Source organism: Thalassophryne amazonica, chromosome 6 (genome assembly GCF_902500255.1).
Source record: "Thalassophryne amazonica chromosome 6, fThaAma1.1, whole genome shotgun sequence".
In the NCBI taxonomy this organism is placed as follows: domain Eukaryota; kingdom Metazoa; phylum Chordata; class Actinopteri; order Batrachoidiformes; family Batrachoididae; genus Thalassophryne; species Thalassophryne amazonica.
The window spans coordinates 101,645,186-101,668,169 of NC_047108.1; the positions used below are offsets into that span (position 1 = coordinate 101,645,186).

A 22,984-nucleotide genomic window follows, 5' to 3' on the forward strand; every position below is an offset into this window, starting at 1 on the left:
GCCAATTTTCTTCAGACAAGTCAGGGGATGGCTACATGAACATTTCCAAGTCACTGAACTTTATTTACATCAGTTATGAAGAAATACAAACAGTATGGCACTCTATGGTAAATCTGTGTGGAGTAGACAGTTCTCAGAAACTGAGTGACTGTGCAGGAAGGAGAAGAGTGAGGAAAACCACAAAGACACCCAGACAACCCAGGAGAAGTTATACGCCTCTGTGGCTGTGATTAGAAAAATTGTGCACAGTGCATGTTTGGCACTGTGCACAGTATAGAGGAGGATTTTCTTATAAAGACCTGAAGGTTCAGCTACAATATGCTAGAAGGTAAATCTGAAATGTAAGCCCAGATTTGATGTTTTGGTGAAAGAAAATCCTCCTCTATACCACTTCATCATGAAGCTGTATAACTGGTGATACAAAATACAAAACATACACTATGGACAATTTCTCCAATCACAGTAACAGAAGCCTATAACTTCTTCTGGGTTGTCTGGGTGTGCTGGTGGCTTTCCTCACTCTTCTTCTTCTTGCACAGTCACTCAGTTTTTGAGAACTGTCTTCTCCACAGAGATTTACCATAGAGTGACATACTGTTCGTTTTTCTTCATAACTGATGTACATAAAGTCCAAGTCATATTCAGTGACTTGGAGATGTTCATGTATCCATCCCCTGACTTGTCTGAAGAAAAATGGCAATAAAACTGATTATTTACAGGTATAATACCAAAGCCTTCCATTACTTATGCAACCCATCATCTTGGCTTTTATAGTTTAATTAATTTATATCAAGTTGTAGATATTTGCTTTCAGTTTTGAGTTTAAGGAAGATAATTTTAGAAATTTTTGTTTTTTTGTATTTGAAATGGCAAAAACTAATTAAAATGTGTGAAATACCAAGTGTTCCAATGCTTTTGGAGGGAACTATATGACACTACACTGCATCGTGATAACTAAGAACCATGTTAATTCAACAATAATTTGAATCACCACAATCTGAGGAACTTTAATTTTTGACCCCTGTGCTAACTGAAATTGAACTTTGTAACCATTTTTGCTGTTTTTACCCCATAACATTCAGTCATAGATAATCTAAACTATATATCTTTGGAATCTTAATGCTGAGAAATAATGTGGAATCTTTCATTGACTCCTACCTGGCTATAGCTACCACTCTGGGATGGGTAGGCATGCATAAATATTATCTAGGGATACATACATAGTAATTCATGGGTAGTATGTGTTGCCACCCTAGATGGTGGTGACAGGCTCACTTTCAGGGGTTTGGCCCAAGGCCTAATCATCTACAGTTGCAAGTGGGATCACAGTGTGATCCACTAAGACCTTGTCAAACTTGCATGCACTAGGGATTTGGAACACTCTGCCTCCCGGTGGACAAAATCAGAGCTGCAGTGCACCTAACATCAACATTAAGATTTTTAGTGAGGTGACCCTGTGTCTAGTTTTGTCTTGGCACACAAAGTCTTTTTTCAAATTCGCGCAAATCCACTGTTTGGCAGAATTGGCCCTCTGGTGGTCAGGATTAGAACTGAAGCACACGTGTGTATGATGTTTATCCATGACACAAAGTACAGTATGAAGCCTCTGGCAGATTCTGCTAATTGGTTCATGTTTCTGGTGTGTTCAGACAACATCACCAGCATCACAGTTTTAGCAGTTTTTGCATTGCAGCAAGAATGTTGTGCAGTACTTGTAAACTGGAGTTGTATCTGTGCTCAACAACTGTTCATGTGGTGAAACTGGAGAATCTTCAAAGAGCTGATTTGAAACGCCTGTAAAAGTTAAAGACACCGAGGACTGCTGCAGTACTCAAAGGCTAATCCTTCATGTACTGTATGTAAGCAACCTAAATGTAGTTTGTGGATGTATCTGCCATTTGAGAAAAATAAAAACCTGAAAAACCAGCCATGTAACTTTTTCCAGAATTCACCATTACAGGTTAAACATGCTCATGATGGACAAGATGCAATGGCATCAGTAAAAACTATGCATACTACAAGGATCATGCTGGTCTTACTTATTGAAGAGGTTCAGGCCTATGCGGTATTGCCGTCTCTGCACCACATCGCTGTTGAAAGGCGGGGAGTCCCAGCTATGGCGGCACTCCCTCTGGTAAGTCTGCTTGCCCAGAGGAGGCAGAGGCTCCCGCAGACTGTCCTGAGAAGAGGAGCCTGAGCTGCAGTTGACTGTCTCATTGGAGTTGGTCGTAGAGTTGAGGGAATCATTGTCTCCATCGGAGCAGCACGGCTGTTCCAAGCCACCAGGGGGCAAAGCAGTGGAGGAAGAGGAGGACAGAGGAGTGGTGGGGAGCTGCTGGGGGGAGGAAGATGATGATGGCGTGTCAGGATACTGATGGTGGTGGATAGGGTGGTGGTGATGGTGATGATGTGTTGTCACCTGGTGCGGGATATGTGTGGGTATGGGTCTCCCAGGAGCCCGTGTTTGACCCTGGGCAGCTGCCGTGGACGAGGGACGTGTGCTGTTGTTGGGAGAATGTTTGAGTGTTCCCTGAGGGGAGCCAGCTCCTACCCCAGGCTCTTGCTCATAGACCAGCTGTCTGCTCAGAGAGCCACGGTCCGATCGATCACTCATGTCTACTGAGCTGTCACTGGGTGGCTCAATAGTGAGGAGAGGCAGGTGTGAGCCCCTCAGACGATAGTCCCGACACTCTGTACAAGGGGTACTTCGCCTACTGTTACTGCTACCCCCTCCCTCAGTGTCCCTGCTGTCCTCACGTCCTCCGACACCTCCGCTTGGGCCCCAGTATTCTGTATCCGTGCTGCTGGGTGCACGGTCAAGGGACAGAGGAGAAGAGGGTATGCCATCATCCATATAAAGGGTGACATCGCTGTAGGAGGTGGCCGTACTGTCTCCATGCATACTGAGTCCTCCTCCAGGACCCCTGGCTCTTTCCCCCAAACCTCTCTGGGAAGAGGGGTTGCTACTGCTGCTCCACACACACTCCCCAAAGTCTTCACTGATTCCTCTACCCTCTCTGCTTCCCTCCTGGGAATCATCACGGCCGGCGCGGCAGGTGAGGGCGTCATCTATGGAGTCAGCTAGAGACTTAACCTGCAGGGAAGCGCAAAGAGGGGGGTTGAGTTAGTTAGTCTGAATACACAGGTGACTCTCCTGCTGCTTCTCAAATGTCATGAAGTACAACTAACATTATTACGGTGCCTCGGCTGGACTTCATTAAACTGATGGATAGTCTGTCTACAAAAATTATGTGCCAATGTGTTTTGATGGCCAAAAGCCCTGATCTTAATATCACAGCTATGCTTTCTGGAAGATCACAGTCTGTAACAGTGACAAACGATGGAGATCATGATTGCCCATGAATTGAACTGAACTGAATTCAATTTATTTATGTAGTGACACAACATAAGTCACCCAAGGTACTACACAAGGGTAAGGCCAAACCTTTCCAACCACCTAAGCAAGCATGCAGGTAACAGTGTTCAGAAAAAAACTCCCTTGGGCATTTTTTTTTTTTTTTTTTTAGGAAGACACCTGAAGCAGACCAGACTTAGAGGGGTGACCAATTGCTTTGGCTAAGCTAACAATAACAAAGATCAAATAAAAACCCCCCACAAAGAACTGATATGAGAGAACAGAAGTAGGCATCCATATAATAAAAATCCAGCAGGCATCATGACCCATAGTTCATCACAAGTGGACAAGCTCATTGTCCAGTGATTTCACGTGCTCAGACCGGAGAATCTAAATGTGATCTGGTGCATAGATGGAGGTCGTAACATGCCGAGCTTGCGGGCAATCTGATGACATAATATGTTGATCTAGAGCACGGAGTGATGACATAATAACGCTCCCAGGCTTGTACCAAGCAATGTCTTCAAAAACAATTGGAGCACCCCAGTAGTATAACTTTGGCACAACTGTGGCACTTTCGGAAAAATTCTCAATGATGTCATGGCATGTACAACAACAACATTATGGGCTTCAAAGAAATTGCAAAAGATTACCAAAATAAGTCAAAGTTTGTGATGGAATAAAAAAAAAAAAATCTTGAAAATTTATCCACAGTTAAAACAAAACCATAGCAGGATGATGGAATATATGGTTCACCACAGACAACCTCTTAGGTTTCCAAGGTAATGACAAGGATTCAATCTGTAGCCTTCTGGGATGCATATTCATGAAAGTGAGAAGGGGGCTTACAGCTGGTGGTGTAAGCAACCCTGACACGATTAGACAAATCTACCTTTACTGCCTGTTTGATGTCTTGTTAGGGTTTTTCTTTGCTTTCTATTCCATCCTCCCTTGCTTGTTGTCTCTCTCTAGTTGAATAGACCTTTGATACATTCAGGCCATAAAAAAACCTGATGACTTAAGTGAAACCAGACAAAGAAAACACACGATCATATAACCTGTTTTGAGAAGGTGTCTTCCAGGTGGGTGTAGTCTTCTGGGCGATCTGTGTCTGAGGAATGAGGAGGCCCTATGGCCACGCTGTGGGTGAAGTTAGTTTGCGTCTGAGCCTGCTGCTGAGGTTGTCGCTCATCAAACGAATACTGCAGTCTCATGTTGGACAAAATGATGCGGCGTGTCATGCGGCTTTCGGAAGCAGAGCTTCGGAGGCGCTCGAAGTTCTTGTTCATACGGTACTGCCTGAAGGCAGTCTGAATGGTCCTTGCTGCTCTGCGACTTACAAAAGAGCCACCGTATTTTCTCTCCAGCATTTCCACCTGGTAAAAAGATGGAAGAGGGGACACAAAAATGAAAATCCTATGTGGATCACATTCTAATGCTCATAAAGAAGTAGAAGAAAGTCCAATATCTGCCCTGAGGGCCTTTGGTGCCAATGTTTACCCCTAGACACTGTAACATAAAGTAGATGAGAGTCTACAATTCCACCTTGACAAGACACCGTTTCATCACGGGTTAATTTCCCAGTTGAAGTAGGTACCCATTTTACAGTTAGGTGGACTGGGACAATGCAAAAAAAAAGTGTCTTGACCAAGGACACAGACAGATAGCATGACCAATACTGTGTTAGAGCAACTAGCTAATATTAGGGATGCACAGTGCCCATTGGACCCCTCTCTGCCAGACGCACTTAACAGGTTCTTCGTCCGCTTTGAGGACTTGGACATGTCCCCCAGCACCAGACTCACACCACTTCCTGATGAGACACCCCTCAGTGTGACCACAGCAGATGTAAGGAAGACCCTCCAGAGGATTAATCCCCGGAAAGCTGCAGGTCCTGACAATATTCCGGGGCGGGTATTGAGGGACTGTGCATACCAGCTGTCTGAGGTGCTGACAGACATTTTTAACACATCACTGACTTTGGCAGCTGTCCCCATCTGCTTAAAGACTGCCACAATTGTCCCTGTCCCCAAGTGTTCCACAGTGAGAAGCCTGAATGACTACCGACCTATAGCTTTAACTCCGGTAGTTATGAAGTGCTTCGAGAGGTTGGTCATGACCCATATCAAAGACTCCACTGGTGTCACTGTAGATCCTCACCAGTATGCCTACAAGAGGAACCGCTCCACTGATGATGCCATTTCATCGTTGATTCATTCAGCTCTCACCCATTTAGAGAACAGGAATTCATATGTCCGCCTGCTCTTTTTGGACTTTTACTCCGCTTTTAACACCATAATCCCACAGACCTTGGTGCAGAAGCTCTGATCCCTTGGTCTGAGCTCCACAATGGGGAACTGGGTTTTGGACTTCCTGACCAACCGTCCACAGACTGTAAGGATCTACAATATCATCTCCTCTTCCATCACCCTCAGCACTGGCTCACCTCAGGGCTGTGTGCTGAGTCCTCTTCTGTTCACTCTGCTAACATATGATTGCTCAGCAAGACATCCTAGCTGTCATATAGTGAAGTTTGCGGACGACACAGCAGTAGTGGGACGCATCAAGGACGATGATGAGTCCATATACAGAGAGGAGGTGGAACATCTGGTGCAGTGGTGCAGAGATAATCTCTGCATCAATGTGAAGAAAACCAAGGAAACCTTCTCCCTTGTATATTGGAGGAGCAGCTGTGGAAGTGGTCTCCAGCTTTAGGTACCTGGGTGTGCACATATCTAGTGGTAAAGGCTGCACAGAGGATTGTAGGGGGCAGCCTTCCCACCACCTCGGATCTCCACTTATTACGGTGCAGGGGAAGGGCTCTCCGCATTCTGAGGGACTCCTCCCATCCTGCACACAGTCTGTTTCAGCTCCTTCCCTCAGGCAGGCGGTTCAGGAGCATTCAGAGCAGAACTACTAGGCTCAGCTTCTTCCCTGAGGCTGTAAGGCTGTTGAACTCGAGCTGTGCTCCATAAGAATTGACATCATCATATATAGACTGCACTAAACCATTTTAATTGTCCATATGCAAAACCTTCCTGTGTGCAATATATGTGCAATATTGGTTTTATTAATTCCTAGTGCAATATCATAGTTATGCATCTATATTTGGTATTAAATGTTGTAATATTGGTTACTATTTTGATTCATTTTAATAGGTTATATGTAATGTTTTTAAATAACTGGGACCTGAGTACAAATTTCGTACCGCTAACATGGAAATGTGAGTTGGTATGACAATAAAGTTCCTTGAACCTAGCTCATTGGGTTAGGAGTTAAGCTACCAATAGTTACTAATCATGAAGTAAAAAAAACATAAATAGAAATGCTTGTCTAACCGACAGTATCCTCTTACCTTTTTGTCTTGCAGATCAGTTGAAAGTTCATAGCTGTCAGAAAGGGCCTTGCATCTCTTGTTTTCCTCTTCCTCTTGCTTGCGGAGGGCTACGCTGGCAGGCTGGTGGCGTGTGCGTAATGCCCAGGCCAAGCTGGCGGAACTGGAGGCAGCAACACATGAAGGGCCTCTGATACCAGAGGGTGTGTTGCCACTGTCGCCGTAACGCTCTGAGCTACGCAGGAAAGGATTCTGGATAAATGAGCCGTCTTTGTGGGTGCTGGTGTCTGGACACTGAGACTCGCCTTCCACACTACAGGAGAAAAGCAAGAGAAGGCATCAGGCACACGAAATTACTGCATTAAACACTTTGAAATGTTGAAACTACAGATGGGACAAATGTTTAACATTATTATTACTGATATGCAGGATTGGAAGTTTACATTCAAAGGACTCACATGTAGAGTTTAGTGCGGCGAGAAGCTAACCATCTCTTTGGGGAATGCATGGTTAAAGTATATCGCCAGCAGAAAAGTCTACTCCTGCAAACCAGCATCAAAGCAGCACAGATCTGACATTCCTTCTTCACACAGTGAACTGACGTTCCAAGATATATGCCTTCCTTTTACTGAGTCACAGAGGTGAGTTAATATACTACTGAGTTTACGCACTGCCTTTTCTCGCTGTCCCGTTTGCTCTCAGGCACAAAAAACACACCAATGGCATCACATTTGGAGGCTCTAAAGCCGCTGACTCCTTTACGAACCGCAGCATACTGATGGGAAAGACAAGCCGGGAAAAAGAGGCAGATCAAAAACCACAGTCACTCAACATGGAGCGGTACACTTAAAAATTAAAAAGGCAGCCAGCTGAGATTTACAACTAAATCACCAATACACGTTTAGCAGCATTCCAACTGTGACTAATCCTGTTGTCAAAGTAATCACAAAATGTATCAGGATTGAAGTAAATCCAGAAATCCTCTGGTGTCCTGCCGTGTACTTTTACCCAGACAAAATCCACCCAGTTGTCAGTCTGTGTTTGGGAGAACAACTGCCAACAATTCCTCCCTTTTTTTTTAAGCCACGCCCCTTCTGTCAGCTGTGTCCTATCCCACAACAAGGCAGAAATCTAGGATCAGGGCTGTTTGGGAGCCAGGATTAATTTGGAGAGACATTTTTACTGTATTTAGCATCTGCAAAAGAAATCCAGTTGTAAAATGTTGGGAGTGTGGATTTAAAGGTTTGCATAATTTAGACTGTATCAGACAATACGAGTGTCCCGGACTTGTTTGGAATAATGCCCTCCCTCCATTTCCACTGGATCACAGGAACTTCCCGTGTTTGTGCTGATTCTGTTAATAAAAACAAAAAACAAAACAAAACATGCAAAACACTTCAGAAGGAACAGGAAAAGTACTTGTAGGAATGTTAATTTGTCAGTTTTTATGTGATGCTGAAATATAAACAGTATGACAGGTCCAATTGTGCACAGAGGGGAAAATGTACAATGTGTCTTGAGTCATTGTGCAGGACATCCTGTGCCTGCATGAAACACACACACACACACACACACACACACACACACACACACACACACACACACACACACACACACACACACACACACACACACACACACACACACACACACAGCTTAAAAACAATGAGGAAAATGGCATTATGTTGCATAACAATCATAAATAGAGGCACAACTCCGACCTCTACAGGAAAGCACATGTCACTGCAGCTAAAAAGGGGCGTGGCCAGGATTTTATGACAAAGGGGAATCTACAATAAACTGCCTCAGCCCCAGCTACATAGAAATGTACAAAATAGTGACTTTAGAGTATTAAAGGACAACTTTTTAACACGTCCTTCAATTTATTTCATTTATATAGCGCCAAATCACAGCAAAGTTGCCTCAAGGCGCTTCACACAAGTAAGGTCTAAACTTACCAACCCTTAGAGCAAGCACACCGGCGACAGTGGTAAGGAAAAACTCCCTCTGATGATTTTAGGAAGAAATCTCAAGCAGACCAGACTCCAAGGGGTGACCCTCTGCTTGGGCCATGATACCGACACAACTGACAGTACAAATACCACTTAATATCACTTCCTGAATGATATTGAAACAGTTGGGCGCTCTACTCATATTTGACAGTTGTGTCGTGTGAGAGAAATCCCTTTTATCACAAATTTACTGCTGAAAGGGAAACATGGATATCAATGGGACACATGTCATCAAGCTCAAATGAACATGAATCACGTTTGAAATGACAAAGTACTGATATCAGTGTGTTCTTGCAATTTATGATCACTTACAATATACAATCAGGCCCATAAGCATTTGGACTGTAATACGTATAATGTAATATAACTTTTGTACTTTTGCCTCTGTGCTCCATCACAATAGAGTTGAAGTGAAACCAGTGAAGACGTACTTGTAGTGTTGACTTTCAGCTTTAATTCAAGGGGTTTACCAAAACATATTGCATTCATTTCCAAATGATAGACTTTTTTCTACAAAGTCCCTCCATTTTCATAGGTCATAAATAACTGGGAAAATGAAATATGAATCAATTCTGGGACCCTGTGCTGGTTCCACACATCACAGAACCGCCTTGGGGCTTAGCTGGCAACCCCCGAGGCAGACAACCACCCTAAGTAAATATCTACCGACTGCGACCAGGTGAAATGTGGACATCCCCTTGGGCTTCTGATGTTCTCAACAATAACGCACCCATGTGTTGGATGATACTCAGAGAAATGTGCTACATGGCCAAAATGTCGTAGGTGACATTCCCTCACAAAGGAAGTGATTCTCATCCAAGTCTCCCTAAGTAACTGCTTGTTCGACACAATGCCATTCCAGTGGTACGCAAGGATCCGCTGATGTAGTACCAAAGACATTCAGTCGTTGTAGATCACTGGTTAGCGTCCAAGTCTTACAACCATACAGTGAGACAGGAAGCACCAGTACCATAAAGATTTGGACCTTCATTCTTCTGCAAATGTATCAGCATGTATCATCAAACACCTCCGTCCAGTGACCTCATGACTCCATAAACACTTCCCAGGACATGTATTGATCTGAAAGGCCAAGGAACCAGAGACATGAATGTCACTGCCGAGATAAGTTCAATTATCTCGGCAAGTTCAATTACAGATAAATATAATCAATATTTTTAATACAAATCGTCACTCTTACAGCATATTTTCTTTCATCAAGTCAGGATATAAATTCATGAATATTTCCAAGTCAGTAATTTCATTTACATCAATCATTATGAAATACAAATGGAATACAAACAGTCTGGTCCTGTTTGTTCAATCTGTCTGGAATAGGCAGTTTTCAAACACTGCGGCTGTGATTGGACAAATATTGATATAAATCGGTATATTAGATAAATTACTCCTAATTAACCATATTTGTTTGGGTGGTGTTGTACTAGTAATGTGCCAGTGATTACACAGTAGGTTACTCGACTTATTTTGTTGCTACTATGAGTGTACGTGTACGGCTCCCACGAGGCAAATGAAGTGATTGTAAAATGTGAGTCAAGCACGTAGGAGCTTGATTGCTAACACTGTTCCATGCGCTTTTCCAGCACATTCACATCAATTTTTCTATATGTTTCTGGACCCCTAAGGGTTAATATGATTAGTGTTATAAAAATAAGGGTGAAAAGATCCCGAAGTCCTTTGGACAAAGGAAGAGTAATTTTGACCAAATGTGTGGAAAGTGGCATTAAGCAAGTCATTTGTACGTATTTGCCACAAATTGTTTACCCATTGGGGGGTGGCCTGGGTGGGGCGCGGGGATTCAATCAGAAAGTCCAACATACCATGAACCAGACAGACCCCTAAAGAATGTCTGTACACAATTTCAGAAAAACTCATTGAGCAGTTTTTGAGAAAATTGCTTATCATTATTATTTATTTATTTTAACATTTTACCATTCGGGGGGGCATGAAAATCTTTGTGTAGGAAGACATTGATTCAAGTATTATATATGCAGAATAGTAAAATTTACTGAGCAGTTTTTCAGCAAAAAAATTGACAAGTGTGCAAAATCTCATTTTGGCCCTATTGGGGGAACTTGGAAGGCCCTTAGAATGATTCAAGGACAATGACATTTTTCTTGCTTTTCGACAGCCACCAAAGGAGTTTTATATAAAATCTGAGAAAAAGTTATTCAACAGATGTTCTGCAATAAATGGAACAGTGTGGAAGAATGGCATTTTGTACTGTTCTTGGAGGCCCTGGGGGGCCCCACAAGAATTCATTCAGAACATCCACCTTGCATGACCAGACAGTCCCCCAAGGATTGTTTTTATCAAATTTCTAAAAAAAAGTTTATGAAAAGGTTTTCAGCAAATCATCGTGTTGCGCACTGCGCACCGCGTTAAAATTCAGTAAGGTATATCTTATACATTATATTCCATTTCTAAGGTGGAACTATGCCAGTATACAAAGGTATATCGAAACATCTAAAAAGGAAGAGTAAAATAGAAGAGTAGAAAAGAGTAGAGTACAGCCACTTAGGTGCCTGGTCTTGAGAACCAGGGATGGTAGGTTAAAAAGCTTTTTTATCCCATGGGAACTCCCCCTACCCACCCAAACAGCTCAAGAAAAAGGTATATATAATATAAATAAGACATAAAAGGATAAGACATCACAGGAGAAGATTGTTATCAAACACAAAAGAACCAATGACACAAATGACCCTTTACAAATCCTGGATTTATGTATCTTAGCATGAGTGCACTTCATAAATTATTAATTTAATAAAGCACAAGAGTAATTTCTGGAGTACGTCTTCCTTTTTATGCACACAAACATGTACTGCAGGCTTTTTCATGTGCGCACACATTTGATGCCTTTCAAACCAACATTTTTAAGCATCTCTCATTCCGAATTTAGCAGCACTGCATTTGCCTTCCAGTTAGGGGATGAACTCTTGTCACGTGAGAAAGTCATTTCTTAACCTTCTAAATACTGCTGCTACTGTCTCCATAATCTGCTGCAATCAGGCAGCACATAGCTGCATGATCTGCATAAGCACCTGCAGCGATTGACGCAGAAGCATGGATCAGCCTTAAGAGGTGTTTGAAAGGGTTCAGACAGTATTACGCAGAACTTTATACATCCAGTAGAAGAAGTTTGCATTTTAGTAGATTGGATGCTGAGGCACCCGTAAACAGCCCCGGACTACACCTCTGCAAAGAATCAAAGTCATTTTTAGATTTTACTGTGCAACTCATCACATCGTTATTATAAATTCATTCTTTACATTTATCTGGACAAACCAACCATTTACTTGCAAGCTACCGTGCACAACTCCACATTCTCTTTAACCTTTTTTTTTCCCCACTGTGCAGCATCATTTATCATTCCTCCTCCTCTGCTCCTTAAATAGAGAAACTGAGAAGAAGGAGGGGGTTGCCTGGTGACGGTTGCTGTGGGACCTTCGTGGGCGGTGAAGCAGTTGTTAGGATGAGAAGCGTAGTTGCCATGACAATGTATTGACTGTTATCATTGTTTTAAGTGGGTGTTGAAGATGCACCACAGGTTGTGAATGGCGGTTGACATAATATTTGTTAGGAAAACGGTTAAAATATCACACTATTTGCACAGAATGAACCGTGTCGACAGATCTGTCTACACTGCTTGTTTTGTGAGAATAAAAAAAAGTCAAATTAAACATGCACGGTAACCATTTGCATGTTGTGTCATATAAATAATATGAAGAGAAAATTCATCCTTTCTGACAAACGCTCGAGGTTCTACAGACACAAAATGAAAACTCGCCTGTTGGTGCTGTGCAGTGCCAACAGGTGGACGCAGCATCGCTGTAACGTTCTCCGCTGCACATCAGGAGGAACAGATGGTGTTTTCATTCAACTGAGTCGCATAATGTGTTGAAATGAAAATGCATGCGACGCATCGACAGGCACCAGCCTGCAACGCCTGTGAAAGATGTAAAATATAAAAAAGATATGACGCTTCACCCAGTCGTTCAACTGAATTTGTCCACACCAAATGGCAGTCATTTAATGTATCTCCATGAACAAAATACAAAAAGCTCAACCCCTTATTATAGTATGGAGAGGATATTCACCGAGTAGCTGCTGACAAAACGTGCACTAATCCACGCAGCTACATATCAGTATGTATCAAATATAGTAACATTATAACAAACAAGCATACATTCATTAATTTAATTTAATCATGTGGTTGAGGCTGTCGTAAAGTTGTTGAGGCCTGAATGTGACCCCGTGGCCTTTGGATGTTACCAACACTACTGTACAAAAATCTTATCATTTAGGGAATAACCCTGTTGTGCCTGATGATTTGCGGAAGTTCATGCTGGTTATACGGTTGCAATTAACCTTTACCGGCGATGCGTTAGTGGAGCTGATAAAATGGATATTTGGGACCATATAACAGCATGACCGTCTGCAAATCATCAGACACAAGTGGGTTATTACTAGGGATGTCCCGATCCGATCACGTGATCGGAAATCGGGCCCGATCACGTGGTTTCAGACTTGATCAAAATCGGACGCAGCATCCCGATCAGGAATCCGATATAGATTTTATCCTCATTATTTTGATCAGCCCTATTTCAGGCTCATTATTGCAGACTAACGGGCCTTTCACGCATCGGAAGCATCAGAGGCATGAGATGCGTTGTTTTTTAGAGGCGTCAGAAGCATCGCTTTAGCTCGGCTTTTGACGTGACGCTTCTGACGGGAGCGCGCATTGCGCTTGTCGGCAGGTTGATGCGGTCAAAGTTCAACCCAATCTTTTTTTTTTTTTTTTATTGAACTAAAGAAAAAATATAAGTTCAACCGGACACAGGTGGGGGGAGTTACGCGCGCAAAGTTTCTTTCGCAGAACTGCTGTTTGTGTGTTTACGCGCTCAGCCTGACGCCTCGATGGAATAACAAGAGGATGATGAACACTTTCCCACCGAAACTCTTGCTCAGTCATCCTTCCGTGCGCAGCAGGACCCGGTGCTGACCAAGTCGTCAGGACGATGATCTGTCATCTGATTAACAAAAAGAAAAAACAAATTGTCCTGTGATCGTTTGTCTACAAAACGGAGCGAGAGAGCGACGTGCACACTCATCACATGTAGGAGCGCATCTTACAGAGCTTCCATCTTCATTCACGTTCACTGCGCTGCTCTGAACTTGCTGAACACTGATAAAGCATCAGAGGGGTACACTGAAGACTGTCAGGATGCAAATGTAAGTTGTTTTTTTTTTCCTTGTACTTTTCAAGTCGACTTTTGAACTTTCGACACTCTGAGCTGTGACGTAGCTTTGCCCTGTCCAATAGGAACGACGCGTCGGGCCAAAACACGGAAGACTAGTGGCAGAAACCACTGATCTGTACAAATGATAAATGGACTGCATTTATATAGCGCTTTTCCATCTGCATCAGAAGCTCAAAGCGCTTTACAATAATGCCTCACATTCACCCCGATGTCAGGGTGCTGCCATACAAGGTGCTCACTACACACCAGGAACAACAGGGGATTAAAGACCTTGACCAAGGGCCCTTAGTGATTTTCCAGTCAGGCAGGGATTTGAACCACAGATCAGTGAAGAAACCACGTGTCTGAAGAAAAATCATTGGGAATGTCTTTTGTTGTTGTTGTTTGTTACCTCAAAATTTCTGATTACTGTTTAAAAAAGTTTAGAACACTTGTAATTAAAATAGCTAAATCAATAAAGGGTTCTTTAAAAACCTTTCATCTATAAATTAAAACCACCTGTTATTAGATAATTCCATGTTTAACATAAGGAATCCTGGACATTTATTTTTAGACAAATAAAATAACATGGAAATTAATACATTTTTTAAGTCTGGTAGATTATCACTTGATTGTTCAAGCTACCTCAAGGAGAATTGCACTGTTTAAGTGATAAATAATAAAATAAGGTGATTAAAATGAAAATATTATATATTTAGCAATTGTTCATTGTTCATTCAGTTTTTTAAAGTATCGGATCGGGACTCGGTATCGGCAGATACTCAAAATCAGATGACTCGGAATCGGATCGGGGCCAAAAAAAGCTGATCGGGACATCCCTAGTTATTACCATTCTAATCCAATTCCATTATTTGCACGGTTTATTTTTCTGTAGGTAATTCGGTCGGCAAGGCTTAACCTGAGGCAGCGTCGCTTCAGCAGAGGTCAGGGCGCGGAGTAATCCATCAAATGTGAAAATCCATCAAATGTGAAACGGTAATTCTGTGTCGGAATCCACATCAATATTTTAATATGGGAGCTTAAATTCACCCATTTCTGGGTCAGTATGCAACTTTCTCTCACTCTTAGCTAACAGCGCCATTATGACATCTGCATAGCAGCACGCCCAGCCGGTGTTCTGTCGAATTGTGTGTCTCAACAGTACTGTCGGAGCGGCGACCATGCATATTCCACTGTCTGGGTGGAGGGCTGGCCTGTTGACAGGAATGACATCTCGTCAGAACACCGGTCAGGGCACAGAGTAATACATCTAAATGTGAACCAGTCGAATATTTTGCAACCATCACCCTGATATTATACAGTCTGAAATAGGGCTGCAACAAACGATTATTTGCATCATCGATGAATCTGATGGGGTTTCGACACGATTAATCGATTAATCGGATTAGCTGGGAATTTTTAAAAAAGTGTGCCAGGGAAACAATTTTTCTCTCCTTCCATCACTTTATTTAACAACAGAACATTATTTGAAAACTTCAGATACTCGAAAATCAACAATTCGTAAAATGTCCTTTGGCTGTTGAAATATAAAACAAAGAATAAAACAGTTTATAATAAAGAACAAAAATAATTATTTTAAATGGTATTGCTTTATCAAAGTGCTGAATTGCCATAAAACAACATTGAAACATATAAATTTTATAAAATATATGGTGAAAAGAGGTATTTTTGTTGCTGCAAATGAGCAATTAGCATAACCAGTTAACCATAAAACCTAAATCAAAAACTGTAGCCTGACTCATATTATATGTGTAACACTCTCTGTATAACTTGTAAACTATGTTGTCATTTCACAATGACACATGTGACTCATGTCTCTTTCTCTAAAATTGTATTGTAGCATTATTAGTTATTATTACTATTATTACTGTTGCTATTATTATTAATATATAAATAAATATAAATTAAAAAATATTATAATTTGTAATACATTTGACTCTTTTATGACAACAAATGCTGAGCCATTAATTATTATACAGAAAACAAATGCACAAACATGCTGAAATGCCAGCAGCTTCAGGTCAGGTCAGGTCAGGTTCCTTTATTCGTACCCGTAGGTAAATTAGGTTTGCAGTTCAGAAGAGAGGGCATCCCCAAAACCATGCACTCATTAATACAATACAACATGAATAAATAAACAGTAAAAACAAACCAGGACTTAAAGTGTTCAGAGTCAACTGTTCTTAGTGGCGCTGATTTTTGTTTAGCACAGATATTGCTGCATAATTAATGCTTAATGCTAACTTTAACATTGAAAATGCCATAGACATGCTATCGCGTTAGCATCGGGGGTTAGCATAAAATACATCTATCAACTGTTTCAGAAGACTATAACAGGTCAGTTTAACATAAAAAAGGTAAATATTCCTCACAGACATATGCTCTTTAGGGTTTTAGTGGGGAAAAATTAAGATAAAGCGAAATAAAACAAATGAAACCAACGAAGCAGCAGCTTGAAGCAGTCCTTCATTGGTTCAAGATTCAAAGCAAAGCTCGGTTGATTATATGGAAGAAATGAAACATTTGCAGTAACAAAGCAGCTAATGGATGACTAAATTAGTTGACAACTATTTTAATAATCCATTTTAATTGATTAACTCGATTAGTTGTTTCAGCTCTAGTCTGAAATCTTACATGATTAACCAATCAGATTTGTGGAAAAAATGTAATTGGATTAGAATATAGAATAATCATAAAGCAGAGATGCTACAAAAACTAGGCAAAACATATAAACATCAAATTCTTGTAGTGCATATCACTAGTAAATAAAATATCAAATGAGATGACTATTATAAATAAATAAAGAATTATGAAAATGTATTTCATTTTGTTTTTGGTGCTATATGCCCAGAGAAATGAAGTCATAAACATGGGGAAATGAGCATGATTTCACCTCTGGTAAACACTGAAAAACCTCAAGCTGTGAGGAATATGAACTTTGGTGACACACCTATCAAGATGTTCTATTGAAATGAATGGGGAAGAACATAGGAATTCAACAGGATTTAAAATCCCACAGGAATAGAAAATCTGATAGGATTCCTATAGGAATATCTGTAGGAGAAAAATCCTATAGGATTCTTGTTGAAAAATAAAATCATATAGGGATTGTATAGGAACCATGTGGCACGGTGCATCCAGAAAGTATTCACATCGCTTCACTTTTTCCACATTTTATGTTACAGCCTTATTCCAAAATGGAGTAAATCTTTTTTTTTTTTTTTTTTTTTTTTTTTTTTACTGAAAATTAATACAATGACAACATGAAAAAAGTTTTTTTTTTTTTTTTTGCAAATTTATATATGTACTAGTGCGTTGCCCATGGAGGTCCACGGTGTAGTGTTTATAAAATAGGTAGCTGATATATTTAAAGGTTGGTAATAAATTAAGCAATGAGTTGGAATGGTGTGAGTCCAGAATGTTTTTAGAACCTTAGACATCAACAAGAGGAACTTAATCCTTTTATTTTCTGTTAATTATGTAATTGTTAATGTTAATTTACTGTCTTAATGTATTTACAAACTGTTTAGGTTGTTATCATATACACACTGTTTTTATTATTGTTATTATTATTTTTATTTTATTATTACTTCTATTTTGTCATTTAATTTTTAAATGGACCACAATGGAAATAAATGTTTTCACTTTCTTGTGTCATCCATGTATTTTTAACATATTTACATTTATATGCACTTCCACTCACTCTTTTAATATAAAGATGATTTACCACCTGCTGGAAACGTGTGTGAGTCCAAAATGTAATTAGCAACAGTAGCTAATATTCAGAGCTTCTCCTAACTGAAATTATTAGTCCTACCAGTGTTCCGTTTTGGCGCCGTTCATCCTTGACCCAAAATACATAAGCATACCAAACAGCAAATGTCAGCTGTGCTCTGTTTGTCCCTGACTAAAGTCGCATGTACGCATGGACAACTGCTGTAAGCAGGTGGTTTTAATTTGACAAAGACAGTGGCTGAAGACATTAAAACTACTAAACATTTCACTCATGTTTCAACATGAAACTTAAGTCACTCATGGTAAGGGCAACATAACACTTAAACTGATGAAACCAGTTGAACTACAAAAACACAATAAATCAATAACACTAACAACACTTCAACTAACATAAACCACAATAACATTTACAACCTCAAAACCCCATACTCCCACAGTGCATTGCAGCACAGCATCCATTTTTTACTGGTTAGATAAAATTGCTAATTTCTCCAAAAATATTTGACCTATCAACTTTCAATTTTTGCTCCATTCATCCTTGACCCAAAATACATAAGCATGTCAAACAGCAAATGTCAGCTCTTCCTGGTTTTTGCGTGATCTAAGCCATTCACACGTACACAGAGGCCACTTGGCTACTATAATAGTAATAAGTAAGTCCCTTTGGCTGCTCCCTTGTTTTCACTCGGGGTCGCCACAGCAAATCCAAGGTGGAACTGCATGTTGATTTGGCACAAGTTTTACGCTGGATGCCCTTCCTGACGCAACTCCACAGTACATGGAGAAACGTGGCAGGAGTGGGATTTGAACCGGGAACCTTCTGCACTGAAACCAAGTGGACTAACCACTTGTCCACCAACCCTGCCACTTGGCTACTATAATACAGATATAAAAAATAAGAAATCACCAGTGGTGTCAAAAGTACACACATTTGTTAATTAAGTAGAAGTATAGATACTGCAGTTTAAAAACACTCTGGTAAAAGTTGAAGTATCAACTTGACCTCTTTAACTCAAGTAAAAGTGAAAAAGTATGTGCTCCAAAACCTACTTAAAGTATAAAAGTATAAAGTAACCTTTAAAAAAAAAAAAGGTAGATGCCACTATATGACTTGAAAGCTTAATTTAAAAACTGATTTGTTCTACATGTGGCCCAAGACCCAAAACCCAAAATTACCCCCCAACACCACCTGTACGAAAATGTTTCAATTCTAGAAGCTGTGAAATGCAAACTGGGACTATTCCAGACAATAAACTGCAGTGAGTGCAGCATCCATTTAGTGAGAAAAAACAAACAAACAACTTTCCTTGTTCAAATTCATTCCAGTAGTATTCTGCTCTTACTGGGATGCAGCAGTTTTCTAGTTTGGCAGATAGTTCTGGAGGAAATCACTGAAGAAATTAACACATTGAAAATATGGTTTGACCGAAACAAACTGTCCTTAAACTTAAATAAGACAGGGATGAAATGGAGGTGGAAGAGTCACTAGGTGTTCACAGGAAACACTTATTTATTTATGTATTTATTTATTCATGTTCATTGTTAGTTGCTTTTATATTTTATTTTCTGTTGTGTTTCTATTCAGGTTCTTTTTGTCTCTTTCTCTGAAATTGTATATAATAATCATTAGATTATTAATATATAAACAAAAATAAATTTAAGAAATATTACAATTTGAAAACAAATGCACCCGAACGTGAAGACAGCTGCAACTGCTTCATGCTAACTTTTAACATTGAAAATGCCATAGACATGCTAACGCGTTAGCGTCGCTCCCGTTTTTAAGTTAAAAAATACATCTATCAACTGTTTCAGAAGACCATAACAGGTCGGTTTAACATAGAAAAGGTAAATAATACAGAAGTATGCTCTTTAGGGTTTTAGCGGGGGAAAATTAAGCGAAAGAAAGAAAGAAAAAAAGAAACAATAGGTCGAAGCATTGCTTCAATCTGCGAACCACTGCTTCGATTGGTTCAAAATCCATTCCTTTATCTTCATTGATCCATGTTTCTGATATAGCAATTATGTTAAATATTTTTTTAAACTGACTTAAATATTCTTTAATGTTGTTAAAGTTTGCATACAGACTTCTGCTGTTGAAATGGATTATTGATAATTTGTTATCCGTTTTAATGATCCGATTAAACTGTTCATCTGTATAATAGCAACAACTGTCATTGATATTTGAGAAGAAATTATTGTCCGGGTCTATATCGTGCTCCAAGTCCAGTACATTGTGGTCTGTGTATTTAAATGTTCTCAGTTCTACTTCTCCATGATCAGCAATCCTTTGAGTTATATCCTTCTTGTCTCCAGATGTAGATGATGTAGTAGATGAATAGGTTCCTCTGGTCTGTGTCATGGTGTTGTGATGTGTTTGTGTCCTCATACCTTATTGGTCGTATTTGTCCAGTTCCTCGATGTTCCTGATTACCATAACCTTTGCTTGTTCTGGTGTTCCGTTCAGTTTGATAAATGTTTTGCAGTTGGATGTCCATGTCTGTTGAATTTTTCCCTGCTTTTTTAAGAGACGAGCTTTCCTGGCGATGTCTGCGTTTCTTTTGGTCAGATGTTCATTGATGAATACGTTTGTTCCTTTGAGTTTCCGTCCCTGTTTTAACAATGCCATTTTATGTTTTCTGTTGACAAACCTCATTATAACTGCTCGCTTGTCTCCATCCTCTCTCCTGGGCAGGGGGTGGCACGCTTCAATGTTATTACAGTCCATTTGAATACCTTTAGATTGCAGGAAGTCAGCCACCTGTTGTTCCACTGAGCTGGCCTCCTGCTCACTGGCCTCCCCTCCGCTGTCTTCTGACACCGCCCGTGCGTAGGATCGAGGTTTAATATGAATTCCTGTAATAATAACGTTGTTCATCCTTGTGTACTGTTCCAACTCTGCAACACGGTTCTCCAGGTACACCAGACGCCGGTCTTTCTCAGCATTCTGGATCCGGAGAGCCTTCACTTCTTCCACCAGCTCCATAATGGATTTCTGCTGCATTTTAACAGAGATTTCCTCAGACAAAAAGTCCAGGGACTTCTTGATATCATCTCCCTCCTCCGCCGTCAGTGCCTTCTTCGGACCCATGGTCAGATAACTCCGCGCTGGCACCTCGGTAAAGCCGCGCCGGTGGAACTGCGCTGATTCCTCGGGCCTCGGTGAAGCTGCGCCGGTGGATGTGCGCTGGTGCCTCAGCGCACATCCACCGGCGCTGAAGCCAAGAGTAACAAGGCTGTTTTAAAAATGTAAGGAATAGAAAGTACAGATACTTGTGTGAAAATGTAATGAGTAGAAGTCAGAAGTAGGCAGAAAAATAAGTAATGGAGTAAAGTATAGATACCTAAAAAGTGTACTTAAGTACAGTAACGAAGTATTTGTACTTCGTTACTTGACACCTCTGGAAATCACACATACATAAGTATTCACAGCCTGTGCTCAGTACTTTGCTGATGCACCTTTGTGAGTAAATTACAGCCTCAGGTCTTCTTGAATATGATGCCACAATCTTGGTGCACCTATCTTCGGGCAATTTTGCTCATTCCTCTTTGCAGCACCTCTCAAGCTCCATCAGGTTGAATGGGGAGTGTCCATGCGCAGTCATTTTCAGATCTCTGCAGAGATCTGAAAATTGGATTCAGGTCTGGGCTCTGGCTGGGCCACTCAAGCACATTCACAGAGTTGTCTTGAAGCCACTCCTTTGATATCTTGGCTATGTGCTTAGGGTCATTGTCCTGCTGAAAGATGAACTGTCGCCCCAATCTGAGGTCAAGAGCGCTCTGGAGCAGGTTTACATCCAGGATGTCTCTATACATTGCTGCATTCATCTTTCCCTCAATCCTGACTAGTCTCCCAGTTCCTGCCGCTGAAAAACATCCCCACATGGTGCCTGGTTTCCCGTACACATGACGCCTGGCATTCACGCCAAAGCAGACCAGAGAATTTTGTTTCTTATGGTCTGAGAGTCCTTCAGGTGCCTTTTGGCAAACTCCAGGTTGGCTGTAGAATGAAGCTGTAGAAACATCTCAAGGATGATCAGTGGAAACAGGATGCACCTGAACTCAATTTTGAGCTTCATGGCAAAGGGTGTGAATAATTATGTACATGTGATTTCTTCTTTTTTTTTTATAAATTTGCAAAAATCTCATTTTTTCCCCCCCCCTTGTCATTATTATGGGGTATTGTGTGTAGAATTTTGAGGAAACAAATGAATTACATCCACTTTGGAATAAGGCTGTAACATTAAAAACAAACAAAAATGCAGTGCTGTATGGGTCCAACTGGAAGCCTATAGAATTCCCGTAGGATTCCAATCAGAAATCCTATAAGAATATAGGAATTTCTATAAGATTCCTATTGGAAAGAGGTCTTACAATATTCCGACGGAATTCTTTTCACATTTTAGCAGTTTTCCTGTTGGGTGCCTACAGGAATATCGCAGGTTTCATATCGGAGTTTCTGAGAAGGGTCATTCGGTTCTGGAGACAGTAAAGAAGAGAAACATTATGTCTCATTCAGGGCTGGATCCAGAGTGAAAATCTGACAGATGCATTTTTGCCCAATGATAAAATAAAAATCGTATGCGTCTTGTTATTCAATAATCTTCATTCTTTTATTCGTGTGCAACATACACTGTCACACTTCTTTTAATATATTTATTATACTTCATGGACCATGATGTCCTAAAAAACAACACTATAACAAAAATTGACATGGTGGATCCTTGATCTCTGGACATAAATAGGAATAAACAAAATCTGTAGTTTTTATCAAAAGCATTTCCTTTCAGACATTACTGGCATGAATGTCTTTCCATATATCTGAGTTGAGCTCATGCAGCTGCTGCGCTGCACGTCAGGATGTAATTTATAAAGAAATACAGGACGTCTCATTTTGGGAGGAAAAAAAAAGTTTTAGTCAATTGTAGTTTCTTGTCTGTATTACGTTTGTAAGAGGTGTCATTTTATTTAAAACGGCAATTCGTTCTGAAGTTATTAATACCGACCGGACTCTGTCTCGGCAGAGAGCCGCGCAGCGTTTGGAGCTGTGACAACGGAACAGAGGACGATTCTCGTTTCTTGACTGCAACAAGACAAGAGTCCCAGTTAGTGACTTTAATCCACACTAAAGTGACTCACGGTATTTTAATGGCTTTGAGAGGGGTTAAGAAGCAGACTTACCGTTTCTGAAGAGCAGCGAATCAAAGAACCAATGAGCTAGTGGATCGAAGCATTGCTTCAATGGTTCACGCTTCAAAGTGGAGTCGCGCTG

General features: G+C 40.7%; 1 protein-coding gene across 3 annotated transcripts in view; it reads right to left on the bottom strand.

The window, feature by feature from the left end:
- LOC117512769 (IQ motif and SEC7 domain-containing protein 2-like) overlaps nt 1–22,984 on the bottom strand; it is a 143,463-nt gene that overhangs the window by 11,271 nt on the left and 109,208 nt on the right. For 2 of the 3 annotated variants that reach the window (XM_034172984.1, XM_034172985.1), the window contains 3 exons: nt 6,711–7,002; nt 4,414–4,731; nt 2,040–3,094 (listed from right to left, as the gene is read on the bottom strand). In XM_034172984.1, the coding sequence (XP_034028875.1) occupies nt 2,040–3,094; nt 4,414–4,731; nt 6,711–7,002 (1,665 nt within the window). Of the gene's footprint in view, nt 1–2,039; nt 3,095–4,413; nt 4,732–6,710; nt 7,003–7,147; nt 7,399–22,984 lie in introns of those variants that run through there. The other variant, XM_034172986.1, reaches the window with a different exon arrangement.